Here is a 14,706-nt window from a genome sequence, read left to right as displayed (position 1 = left end):
GATGAGTCAACTATCTGACCAGGATAGAAACGGACCATCAGTTATCAACAATCATCACCATCAGCCCTATTGCTAGCAATATTCCTTATCAGGTCGACTTCCTCATTGTTTTTCCTGGTTCACCATAAATTAACCAAGATTAATTTACGGTTAATTCATCACGATAGGCAAACTGGTTTGATTTTATTCTCGCCTATCATCCTTCACTAGTATGCCAAGTGTATCTATAGTCAGCACAGGTAGTATAGGTAGGAAAAGTTATTTTTCAAAAATGCTTGTAATTTACTTGAATAAAAAATATTACAGTTCCTTAATCAGCCATTAAATCATTGGTTCTCTGAGTTCTTTCCAAGAGACGAAAATATTAGTAAAAGTTGGACAGATGACTTGGCGTAAGCAAAAAATACGTTTTAGTACTTTGTAATAGGGTTTTATTTTGAGTTAATCCGCACTTACATTGCCTCTTATGACATCCCGAGGACACAGTACCCTGTACTCTTACAATGTTTGCGCACAGAGTAATCGATTGTTTTAATTAATTCAATATCTCACAACAACATCCACGCTGCGTTTTGTAACTGCAAGTGAACACCCGGCAGACGTCTGGCTATTTGCGGTGGTGCGTTTTGTTGTTCCAAATGCATCACAATTCGCTAACGTCTCGTTGCGTACTCGGTCAAACTTTACACTCGATAAATTGTTTGGAGACACCGCGTGGATCTGGACATTGCGTATACGAACATAACTCGTTGCAATGTTTGGTCACGCTTGTTTATTTACTTATTTATTCTTCATTGCATAATAAAACTTTATACAAGTGGTAAGTTTAATGTCATATGACAGCAATACCAACTAACCATTTGGTAAAAACAGAAAGCATATGAAAGTCAGTGATGGTGAAAAGATGTGACATAATTATAGTAACACACTAAAATAATTATACTTACATTTAATACAAAAGAAATACACATATTAAGTGAGTAATTTGTAACTGAAACTCGTTTCGTGTATAGGTTTTTTTAATGGAATGAAAAAAAATTATTACCCAGCCTGCGCTATCACTATAAAGCAAGTCAGTCAACCTATCGTGATGACTTCCCAAGAATAAATCATGGTCTTTCCAGAGGTAACCGCGTGGAAGTCAATCTAATAGGGTATATTGTTAGCAATGGGACTGTTAGACCCCATTTACCAACAATCCTTTTCCCCTCCTTGCTTGTCAAAAATAATATAAAAGCATATATTACTAAGATGTGGACTTAATTACTTAATATTGGACTTTAACATGATAAAATAAGTGGTGAAAAATGGCGAAAATTTTGAGTTTCACATACGATATAATGCATTTTTGTCGTTTAAATTTCGTCCTATAAAATAGTACATATTTCACAAATATGGTTTTATTATCAAAATTTATATTTTTAAATTTTATTATTTTCATTATCGTAACTTGTATTTCTAGTATTGTATTATAATAAATATACAAACTGAGTAAGTTGACGCAAACTTGTACGCATCTCTTATGCATACCACCTATAACACATTTAAACTGTATAATTTGTTGATTGATATGTGAAGGACAACTCTAGTCATTGTTTTTTACACAATTGTCCTATTATGTTGGTACAGAATTGAATTATAAAATGTATGTGACAAAATATTCACACCTGTATATGGAGTCTCTTCTTATAACTGCGAAAAAAACCTATATAATTTTAATAATGGCGCGCTTTTAAAATTTTAAAAATAGAACTACAGAAAATATTTATAGAGTATTCAAATAGTGTATGTAAATGTAATTGATGACTTTTCAAAAAATTAAAAAATATAAGTAACTAATGTAATAAAATACAACCGAATTGAGAATTAATTCGGTTATTTTTTTTACGTTAGTTACCTCACAATTTCGCCATTTATTAATCGATATAAGAATTTTTTTTATCTTTTTAAGATTGTTCCTTTAGAAATTAGATCAAAATTGGTTTTATAGTTTGGTTTTTAAATAAAAGTAACTGTTTATTAATTTTTTTTTTGCTTTGTGAAGCAAAATCTATTAGTTACATAAATTGTCAGGATATCTAATAATAGGAAGGAATTGTTAGTAATAGATTATAGCATTCTAATTGATAATATACATACTATGTCAGGACGATCTCTTGGCGGCCTCCTTGGAAATCATCGTGGTTAATTCTTTGTGATTTCACCACGTTGAGCTAATTGTTCTAATTTCACCCTCACTATCTCACTAAGGTTAGCATTTCATTAAACAAAAAAAAAACATTTATACATATAGTAAGTTATGATAATCAAAACTTAAATTTAGCTCATATTGGTCTTTAAAAACACGAGAATACTTTTGTTATAATTATTTTTATTGTATAAATATATTTTTAAACTAAGAATTTAGCTACATGTAAATGCACTCTATGTCATTGTCCACCTTGCTCGAAGAGTAAGCAAAGGAAATATTCCCATACAGCCTTTTCTTCTGCAACTATTAATTTAGAATAAATAATAGTTACTTTATCCACGTAAGTTTAAAAATAATTAAATATTCGTCGACTGTGTGTGTATATTAATTACTCATATAATTCTTGATGTGTTTTTTATAAATGTTGCTTTTGTTGCAAGGAGATGATAACCAGGTTTTAAATAAGTCTCAACCGGGGTCTAAGAAATACGTGTTGCGTGCAGCGTCATTTATTTCGATTAAAAACAATTATTTCATGCAACGTTATAATGTGCGTTAATTATGCAAATGTATAGTTCCGTGGATCGATAAAAGGAACAAGACTGTACAGACACATAAATAACAATAATATTTCGCACTGAAATAGTGTATAATATTAATTAACCTGTAAGTCCCTTATTTCGTTTTGACCAACGTTTCTGGTTTCGCACAAGGCGCGGGAATGCGCCCGCGCACCTGTCCCGCACTCTGTTAGCGCACTTTGTATGCGCGATAAGTTTAGACATTATTGTCATCCCTTTTTGTGATCGCGTCCGACAATTTACGATAGTTTAAGTAAGTACTTTGTGTTTATGTACATTTATAATGATTGTTTTTTTATTTTGTCCTGGTATTTAACTGACATTTATAGAAGTTGTTTTACATGCAATATGATTACAGGTAATGTATTTTATTGCCACATTTATGCATTAAAATTAAAGGGGAACAATAGAGAGTAATGGGATGATAGGTATATTTAGAGTTAATTTTGATAGAGCGCTGCGCATACGCACATTAATAGACTACGCGGAAAGCGAAGCGATAAATCCGCGCGCATTTTTCACAAACGCATAAAATCCGAACGCACCTATTATTGAATCGGAGAACAATTGACAAAACTACAACTATCCCGCTCTAGTTCAATGCGGCGCTCCCGCTCGCTCGATGCACGCGCCGCTATTGTGTCTAGTGCGACTCCGCGAGGCACATCCGTCTCTGTCCCTCCACATAGCGCCGTCCCACTCGTACGCATGTCAATGCAGTTTATTGTACACGTTAATGGCTCTGATTACAAATGTAAATTTTCAGCGTGCGACGGCGTTGGTCGGCTTTTTTCTTTTCGATTTCTCTTTATGGTATTAAATTGTAGCAAACTTTTATGCTTGTTTCTTTTTTAATAAACACACTATTGTTTCATATTATTGTAGGTCAGTTTTGTAAAGCGAAGCCGACGCGAGACCGAAGGAAATTATGGTGTAAACAACATCACTAATAATACACTCTGGATTTACATGTCTATCTCAGGATTATGACGCTACACTTCCCTATCGACAGCAAATTTATATTAGCGTGACAAGTGAAATTTATGATTTTAATTAGTAATAAACAGTAACAATTAATCTGACTGACAAAGGAACGGGAGCCAAGCAACATTGACTAAAATAAAATAGATGAGAGTACGCACATTGACGCACTGACAGATAGACTTACCTATTATTCGCATATCAGGGCACTTTATTTATAAAACCCGTCCAATTTAAATTGGCACATCCCCTTTGCGTTTGTATCAAGAAAAGGTGGAGCGTTGGGGGCGAATCGCGGGTCTTGTCAACCTGGACGCCGTTACAACTGTTTCCCAACCGAATACCATTCGCAAAAGATACCACTCGGCTGCCAATTTTCAGAAAGACAGAGCTAAAATAATTGCTGCAAACGCGCCCTATTTCGAGACGGCGCACTACAGTTTAGATAGATTTAATTCTAGAACATTATTATTCTACTGGCCGTTGTACACGACTATTATTGGGACGAAGGAAAAAATAAAGATTCCACACACACACACACACACACACACACACACACACACACACACACAAAGTTTTGTAAACAACATTCAAGTGATATTTTATTTTATTTGTTTATAACAAATTTTAAATTTAGAATTGTAAATCGCCACAACGATGCAAATTTATAAATGATAAATTCATTCTAAATTCAAATTTTGTAGATCACAAAAATAGAATACACACCTATTGTAACCAAAAATGAAATTATTAAAAATGGAAATGAAACATAATTGTTTATTCGTATCACTTTGTTTTTCTATTATGTTCATAGTGGGTGTTTTATTTTCTAACGGCGAATGTCTGTCAACTACTCACCTACTGCTATTGTCACCTAAGGCTTCATTATAATGTTACTAAGAACTCGATGTTTATTTATAACATTAGTATAATTTATTAGACGCTCGACTCTTTCTAAGTGAGTCGCACACCTCTGGTGATTTGCTCGAGAATACATAATGAAGGGCACGATTTATAGAAAAGAACACTTCGGTCTAAATTAAAAGAAGACAAACTAAATGCTTAGATTATACAGTGTCTCCAAACAAATGCTTTTAAAAAAGCGGGTCAAATTTTTCATATAATTTTACGTAATAAATAATTACGAGTGATTCTTTATATTTATTTGTTTTATACATTTTGCACCTTTTCAATGTACAATAACTCATTTTATTTAAGGGGTTATATACAGTTAATTTTTTCAAAAAATCGATTTTTTTTTTATTTTATTTTCTGATTCTACATATATTCAAGAATACACACAAGAAATTTCAAATCGATCCGGCAAATATTTTCGAAGTTACACGCATATTTGTAACGACGTCTCGGAGCGCTTGGGAGTACGAGTATAAGGCCGGAGCGGCATCGACTACCTGAGCGCTGTCCCTTTCATGCATCTGTCTATTGTAAGCATTCCCCTTCTAAAGTGTTTAGATGTGTAAATCAACAGTGTGATTATTTTATTTTATACCTGAAAAGTGAGTTTATATTTTTTCGACCCTAAAGTGGAACATATTTAAGAGTGGTAGTCAGTATACGGAGCCAAGCCAAGCTGTAAACTTGTGAGATCGTTTATTTTTTTGTGTGTAATTTCCAGTGAAAATGAAGTCTTCCCGAATAATGAGAAAATCTCATAATGTACGTAAGTCGAGAGTAAAAAAACGTAAAAATGTTTTCAACCCAAAAACAGCTGAAACAGATGAAAGGAGTTTCAGTGCCTCGGCGAAAAAATTTAAAGAGCAAGAGGAAATCTCCGTCACACGTGATCCGTCTGTTGAGTATCGCATACTAAACTTCATTACTGTTTTTACAGCAATTGCTGAATATGTAAAGTGTAAAGTCTGTGACGGAGATGTCAAGTTTCAAACAACTTCTGAACGAGGACTTGGTTTTCAAATAGTTGTGCTGTGTGATAAGTGTGCCGACCGTAGCGTAAATTCTAGTCCGTTCGTCACGCATTCTTATGAAATAAATCGACGATTTTTATTTGTCATGAGAGTTCTCGGATTAGGATTGAAAGGTGCAGCAAAATTTTGTGGATTAATGGACATGCGAGCTTTTATATCACAGCCAACTTATGATTTGATAATAAATAACATTCACTCCAGTGTAAAAATAGCCACTGAAAAACTTTTTGCACAGGCTTGTACCGAAGAGAAAAATTTGACTTCCGATAATCAAGGTAACGAACATTCAACAGAATTAACTGTATCTGGTGATGGCACATGGAAAAAGCGAGGGTATACTTCCTTGTACGGTGTTCTTTGATTGGATATTATTCAGGTAAAATAATAGATATAGTTGTTAAAAGTGCCTACTGTAAACTGTGTGAAACTTGGAAGAAGAAACTTGATACAGAAGAGTATAATGAATGGTACGAAGAACATAAAAATACTTGCACTGCAAATCATGCTGGTTCCTCAGGGAAAATGGAAGTTGATTCAGTCGTTGAAATGTTCAAACGTTCATTGGAAAAACTCGGAGTCATCTATAAAAATTATATCGGAGACGGTGATTCCAAAACGTACTCGGGAATTTTAAAAGTTAAACCTTATGGTGATGAGGAAGTTGTAAAGAAAGAATGTATTGGACATGTACAGAAACGAATGGGTACGAGACTTCGAGATTGTGTAAAAAAAAATGTTGAGACTGTTGAGAATGCGAAAGGAAAAAAAATACAAAAGAAAACTCTCGGTGGAAAAGGAAAACTCACTGGAAAGATGATCGATAAGTTAACAGTTTACTATGGCTTAGCAATACGTAGAAATTGTGATTCCATTGAGAAAATGTATAATGCTATCTGGGCCACATATTATCACTATTGTTCATCTGACCAAAAACCTCAGCACGACAACTGTCCGAGTGGACCAGACTCATGGTGCAGCTGGCAGAGGGCTGCTGCTGCCAATGAAGTATCTACTTTCGAACATGATTATGAGCCACTACCTGATGATGTTGCTGAAGCTATACGTCCGATTTTTATAGACCTCAGCAATAAAAGTTTATTGGAAAGATGTGTCGGTGGTTTTAACCAAAACAACAACGAGAGTTATAATCAACTGATTTGGAAAATCTCTCCCAAAATTGTTCCGGCAGGCTCGAAAACTGTAGAAACCGCTGCATACATAGCTGCTGGCGTCTTTAATGAAGGAATGGCTTCATTATTATATTATATGAATGCAATAGGAATTACACTTGGACCCAACGCACATTTATATGCCGAAAAAGAAGATGAGCAGCGCGTGAACATCTCCGACCGCAGAGCGCGCGATAGCACCCGAGATGGAAGAATGGCTCGCAGACAACATCAGCTCGAGTTATTGGAAGCTAATGAATCAGCAGAAGGTCTCTTATATGGGCCTGGAATAGATGACACCATGTAAGTTGAAAAAAAAAATTTTTTATCCCATGTAAAGTGCACTCAAAACTTTAAACGCGTTTTTCTCGAAATGGTGTTTTCAAAGTCGGTGACCACTGTAACTCGAAAACGGTTTCTCCGATTCGTCTAAAATTTTGATACAAGCTTCTTAAATATATTTTTCAGTTATTAATCGAAGCTTTTATTTTTCCAATAAAAACTTCGATTTTTTATAAACAATTTAAAGTTGAAATTTTGGTGAAAAATCGACTTTTTTTTTGAGAAGGCGCCATTTTGACAAAAAATTTTTTTTTGCTTATTCCATCGATTAATAATTGAATTTAACATTACTTTAACTAAATCTTTTTATTTTTTTAATTTCAGATGATCCAGTTCAGAGATAGAGTGGTCACCGCAAGACGTCTTTTTTTAGAGGACCTCCTGGAGATCGGCTGTAGCTCTTCTCCAGAGAAATATTTTTACTAATAATAAGCACTAAAATGTTGTTGAATAATACCATAATAAGTATGTAAACTTTTGGAATCAATAAATTTTAACGGCTTCTCAAAAAAAATTCCTAAAAATTCGCTTTTTTTCGACCCATTAACTGTATATAACCCCTTAATAAATAATTAAATATAGATACGTCAAGATACGTTATGTACGTAAGTATATAGATTAATAATAAAAAACTACTTAGCTGATTTGACAATTAGCTGACACAAAGTTTTTCAAACTCGAGACTCTATCTATATAATTTAAGACTAGTGCTTAACGTAACTTAATAAAATTAAATATATTAATTAGATTAATATCAGATATAGGGAAAAATGTTGACAGTCAAAAAACAAATGGTCCAATGATTGTACTTCATTAGCAGTAGTAACAGTACATCTTTTAACACAAAGTACATGTCAAATAGAGACAGCAAACAAAATACTCAGAAATGACAATTAAAATACAATAACGTCATTAATTAAGCGGCACCGTGAGACGCCCATCAAAACGCATTAAACCAAACAAAATAATGCCACATTTACATCTAACACGAATCCTAACTAATATTATAAATCAGAAAGTAAGTTTGTATATTACGCTTTCACGCTTAAACCTCTGATTATAATGAATTTTTAGGTTATAGGTTATTTTCTCTTGCGAAAACTTTTACAGGGAATGGGGTGAATGAGCGATAATTTTTGTATAAAACTTTTTGTTGCGTCGTCCTATTTGTTTCAAACTTTGACGAATTATTATTTATAATTCATGACTACGATATAAGTACAGATTTATATATATATATATATATATATATATATATATATATATATATATATATATATATATATATATATATATATATATATATATATATATATATATATATATGTATATTGCTCCTTAAAAGGGATGGGTTTTATTACCATTCATTACCAGAGGGAGACTTTGTACAAAAGACGTTTGCTTCAGCACCTCTGTCCCATTCGTGTTTCTACCGTGAAGCAGTTGTGTTTACATGGCTGTGTTTCGGTTTGAAGGGTGGGTGATATGGCAGTGAATTTGCAGGGTACAGAGGAATAACACCTGAGTCCTCAGGAATGGTAACGCATGGGAGGTATCATGGGCAAAACAGTATACTCTGTTATGTTCATGGTACTGCTCATGTCTATAGGCGACGGTTACCACTTTCCATTAGGTGGGCTGTTAGCTTGTTTGCCATTTCAAGTTGCATAAAAAATGCAACTGTTTTATCCCTCCATATACCAACAACTGTAATTGTTGAACAAAATCAATATTAACGCAAACAAAGCCGCGGGTAAAAGCTAATACTTTATAAATCTATGCAGACGTCGCGAAATTTGGCAATGCGTCATTTGGCATCGCCGCGCCGTGCACATTACGAGTATACGGAATGCAATTTCTGTTTACTCGCATCCTTACAAACGACACTAAAACGTTGACGAGATTTATGCAAGAATAGACTGCGACTCGTATAATGCAAGGAACGGAATTAATCGATGGCACAGTCATTGTTGTAGCCGACACATCAAAGATGCGCAATGCAATAAAAGACTTATATGTGAGTAACGATAGAGTCTAAATAAAATATTACACTGTGGTATTTTTTTAATAACTACATTCTAAAGAACCATAATAAAAAGAATAGAAGAGGCAAAATGCTATGCCACCTTATTCGAAATGTCGATTTTTTAAAGAGCACAGTAGAAGGAAAAATAAAGATAGTAAAAGAGAAAGGGGAAGACCGAGGAATAACTACATGGGACAGGTAAAGGAAACACTAGGTGTCGAATCGTATAAGGAGGTGAAAGATATGATATGGGATAGAGCTGGTTGGATGAAAATGCATTAATTAATTGCATCGACAAGAGTAAACTCTTAAATGAAAAGAAGAAGTATTTTTTATGGATGATAATCGAATGGTAACTCCGCCTGTGCTAACGGTATACGCTGGCGGGGCACCAGTGAGAGATGATAGGTGATAATGGAAGCAGGTCAGTTAGCCCATGAAAGTCCACGTGATGAATACACCTGGAATTCAGTACGATAGTTTGCAGAGTGGACATCGTGGAGGTCGACCTGAAAGGGTATATTGCGAGCAATGGGTCTGCTAGTCCGCATTACTAACATGTCCTCTCTCCCCTACGCTGTAGCATTAGCAAATCGAAATCCTTAAAATATTACAATAAGTAATAGAAATTGTAAACATATACACACACCCACATATACACACAGCACATGAGATGACACACAATGATATACATAAAGTGTAAAAATGTCAACTGGGAACGTTAATAAACTCGATACGAACGCCGTACGTCATCGCGAGACCGCATTCAAGCGCGCAATCTTTATGCGGTCCCGCCGATCCCCAGCACTCGGGCAGGCGCGAGACGAAACTATCCGTCCACGCTCATATTTACAACAATAAGCAGACGCGGGAACAATTACATTTGCACACAATATAAAGACATAAAGAAAGCAAATAATCACCTTTTCTAAATCCGAATACAAAGCGACGTTGGAAATACGAAAAGGTAACAGCCAATCGCTAGAGCGTATGCCAAAATGCCAACGCGCGATCAACAATTAGGTATGCGCTCTATTCCAAATTCAAATACGAACGCGGTAATTCGAAATTTGAATAAATTATGACTTAATGTAACAATCATCGATAATACGAACGTGACATGTACGTTCTGAAATTAAAACCACTCAAATTATTCATGGGCATTATATGAATTTAATTTATATAGAGCCGATAGAATTTATTCGTCGGCGTATTTATAAATTCGTCTAAATGTCACGGGAACAATGGAGTGGTCGTGTCTATTTAAGATTGATGAGTAACAAATAATCTCCGTTGTTGTAAGAAAGGTAACTTGCGTAACGCCCGAGACTCGTATGAGAATGTCAGATTACTGACCGGTATTATTTTCGGTAAACGATACGTATCTTGTCTATTCGGGTCCGACGTTGCGTTTAATAGTTTAAGCACTATCGGAGTATACACACCGTACTGGTAATCTCGACGTACCGCTGATTTCACCCAGAGATCACCGGATCAAATGTAAGCATATTTTTTACGCGACCGCGCAACAGAATTTTAATGAAAATCGTGATTGAGTTTCTAAATGGCAAATTGTATCGCGCACTTTTAATCGCCGCTAAGAGTCGTCTTAAAATTCGAGCGGCGCATTCATCAAAAATAAGAAAATAATTAATACCCGTTTCGGAACGAGAAACGAAACGTTTAGAATGGACACAACAATAAAACAATACGCCGCTCGCAAACCGAAACAAAACACAGAAAAATATGAATTCCGATCGGAACGGGCCGCGGAAACAAAAGATGGGGGATTTAATGAAATGAAATAAAATATAAATTCCTTTTGCAAGCGAGAATTCTTACATTTTTAATTTGGTACCGCGGAATGGGTCTAAAAACGGTCAAATTCCAAATTCATAAGCGGTGCCGTGATGAAGCGAGCTCGTTCCACTCTCAAGTGTATTCAACTAAAAACGAATATTCATTTATATCGAAAATCAATTCCGTCGAGGTTCGCCATTGAATTTATAAAAATTCGAATTTATTTGAGCGTGCACGTGAATTATTATGTCTATATATTTCGGTCGCCATGTAAGGTGAGGTCAGGCTGCTGTGTTTACCGCGCTATCACATTTGTTATCTTGTCAGCATCGGCTACAATATTTGAAGGATGTGTGGATAATTTTGATTTAATATCTCGATAAAATGGCCAATAATAATGTACAGTCACTTACATATTACAATCTATTTCAATTTATCTTTAGAATTAATTTCGTAATCTCTATGCAAATAATGTAATATTACATATGTAATAGATTATTATTTCTATCAATTTTAATAATTTGTTTAGACATCTGTATGAATTATTACATAATATTAACAACATTTCGCCGTGTAGGTCTCACCATAGAATGGGCCACTCCCCTCCTTTCTCGTGGGTGTCATAAGAGGCGACTAAGGGAACTTATGGTCGAAGGATGGGCAGCAACGTCCTTCTTAAAATATCACCAAAGCCTAACTGCGTTTGCCAACCCACCTGCCAAGCATGGCAACTAATGGCTGATATGATGATAATGATGATTAACAACATTACTTTTAAAATTGTTCAGCAATTGTACTTATATGGTATGATAATGCTTAAATCAAGCATTGCCCAACATAGAATAATTAAAAAAAGAAACAAATATAACAAAACAAAGAAGAAAGAGTAAAAAGTCAAAACACAAATGGTGAATAATATTAAAATTTAAATATTTTTTTCTTTTACCCGATCAAGTATAGAACCTGTATACATTGCCAGCTGTTACAGTGGTCGTAAATATGTAATCGATAAACAACAATATAGTAGAAGACGGACGGTTCCCATCATCAACGGTATTTAGTCATAAAGTTTTATTAAAACAAACAGTTTCTTATACGTTACTCATTTGGCCGTCCCAACTTGTACTGGCGTCTGGTACGTTTCATTTCGTATGTACGTCATTTTAAGTGGGTATACAGGATTTAAGATAATAACCAAAGTCTTTTGGTTTGATAAAATATTGTTATTTTTGTAGATATTACGTTCACCACATCGACAAATATATTAATCTGTGTTTAGGCTTTTTATTGGCTTTGTATTAATTTAATTTTCTCTAATAAACACTCGCTTTTCAAGTTTCAACAAGTTTCTTTCAGAAATAATTTAATAAATTTTCAAATTTATATTTTAATGAATTATCATGATCATATAGCTGAACATAAGCCTCCCCCTGGGGGGTATTGCCAGTACGTTTAGTAGGCGGATTGGTAACTGCAGTTAGACTTTAGAAATATTTTAAGAGGGACGCTGCTTGCCATCTCTCGCCATCCCTTAGTTTGCTTCTTATGACATCTACGAGAAAGGAAGGGGTGGCCTATTCTATGCAAGGATCACAGGGCCAATGGATAATATGCATTAATTACTTGTAGTTCTTATAAAGTATAAAGTCAAATATTTGTCGTGTTATCAGTCATGGTTGTTGGTACTTGGTGGAACTTTTTATTTATATTAATATTATTACAATTGGTTTGGTATTTATTGTAATAAATAGTTGAAAAGTACAAGTATTTTTGTAATAATGCCAATTTTTTTTTTTGCAATTTCTTACATATGAACTTAATTTGTAATTCGAACAAAGTTGAAAGCCCCCTAAAATAGTATAAATATAGGAACAACATAAAGAAGAAAATAAAGCAGGAGAATTCTTAATTAATATAAGCAATCAGTATTTAGTTTCTGCTGCTTATTCTAAAGGAAATATCTTTTGTGTAAAAATATTAACTGCAAGCAATGTAATATTTTCTTTTTACAATATTTAAAATAACAAATAATCTAACTGCCTACCTGATGGAATTTGGTAACTTTATATATATATATATACAAAGGTAGTTAGTTACATTACAGGGTTTGGTATCTCCTGTTAAGCAAAGATAAAAGGTATGATAGCATGTATATATAATATACATATTATATAATATATAATATGTATATTATGTATATTATATATAATATAAATATAATATTGTAATGCCCATTTTAACACTCAAGCTTCTTCATTCATGAAGATAGTCCTCATTCATAGGATAGGCTGTTATGTCTTTGTATCTTGTAATTTTATTGTACAAATCCTATCAATTAAATCAAAATACATCTGACAATATAGTAGAGACAAGTGTAGAATAGAGGTATTCAAACAAACCACTTTTGCAGTCTACCTCTGGTAATTTTTAAATAACAATATAGATTTCAAACAAAATAATAAACTCAATAATAGAAACATTGAACAGAATATAGTAAAAGCCAATCAGAACAATACCGACAACATCAGAAATAGTAATCGAATGTATGGAACTATGAAAACAGAAGTCATTTAAATAGACGAACGCAAAAACACACTCGTTCCAAACATCAATTCCCGAACTGTAGTAATAAAATCAATCACTTTGTACATAACGGTAGATATGAAATTTTTACATTTGCTCCGTACAACGTATGGAGTTTTTAACTTAAAAATAGATTTTTTGAGTGCTCCCAAACCAAACGAGATAAGTTAGATGAATGCCCGTTTTAAACAGCCGAATGAGTGGTTTATATTTTTTTAGGTTCATATTTGTCGGTACCGTAATTACGATGTAATCCCAGATTTATTTTTGGCCGCGAGATTGTTTCTTTGAACGTAATGGAGAGTGCAGAGTAAAAACCAATAAGATTTTTTTTTTCTAAGTGCGTCATTAATTGGAATGTCAAACCAATTTCAAATCGTATTGAATCAAAGTCACCGAAAAATCCAAGATTTAAAATAAGAATTACATTTTTATGACTACAAAATTGACTGAATTAAAAAAAAAACTATAATATATAAAACAGTCTTTTAGAAATTGTATTTACTTACATGTACATGTAAGTAATACGGGTTTCATCACCATTGACCCACTCAGACCCTGATCACCATTAGTCAGCCAACTACTCATCGAGGCAAATCTAATTAAGGAATTCATACTCAGTGCTTAAACTACAGCGGATATCATGTAGCTGAATGTTTGGAATCTTTCATTTTACTGATATACTTTTGAACGTATATCGGATTTTGAAATGAAATCAAGTTCTTATAAGAAAGTACACTATAAATGTAGTAATGAATTCCGATAATAGGGTGTGGATTAAAAAAAATTACTTAATGAAAATTACATATTAAAATGTAATCTTTGTCATTAAAAGTTAAATCATATTTTACTTTACAATATTCTAACACGTCAATAACCCCAACGAGAGTCACCGTAAAAGCCCATATTTAGTGCTACAATAGCGGGCGTGGTCCACGAGCTAGCGTCGAATAATTATCCCCCCCTCCCACGTCCCACCTAATACCTCCCCCCACCCCATGTGCTCATTGAGCATTGTCTTCGAGATGTGACCCTTGGCGTTATATGGCAACGCCAACATGCCAGTGACGCGTATTGTTCCTATTCG

General features: G+C 34.0%; 2 protein-coding genes across 2 annotated transcripts in view; one reads left to right on the top strand and one right to left on the bottom strand.

Annotated features, from left to right (window-relative positions):
- Positions 1–14,706, bottom strand: part of LOC113519405 (uncharacterized) — a 126,876-nt gene that overhangs the window by 95,465 nt on the left and 16,705 nt on the right.
- On the top strand, positions 6,060–7,770 carry LOC128201136 (uncharacterized). The gene is made up of 2 exons (XM_052897007.1): positions 6,060–7,171; positions 7,535–7,770. The coding sequence occupies exons 1-2, from the start codon at positions 6,222–6,224 to the stop codon at positions 7,536–7,538; spliced, it is 954 nt and encodes a 317-aa protein (XP_052752967.1). The 5' UTR covers positions 6,060–6,221; the 3' UTR covers positions 7,539–7,770.

Source organism: Galleria mellonella, unplaced genomic scaffold (genome assembly GCF_026898425.1).
Source record: "Galleria mellonella isolate WM207_F2 unplaced genomic scaffold, CSIRO_AGI_GalMel_v1 utg352, whole genome shotgun sequence".
Lineage (NCBI taxonomy): Eukaryota > Metazoa > Arthropoda > Insecta > Lepidoptera > Pyralidae > Galleria > Galleria mellonella.
This window is presented reverse-complemented; position numbering and strand designations above follow the sequence as displayed.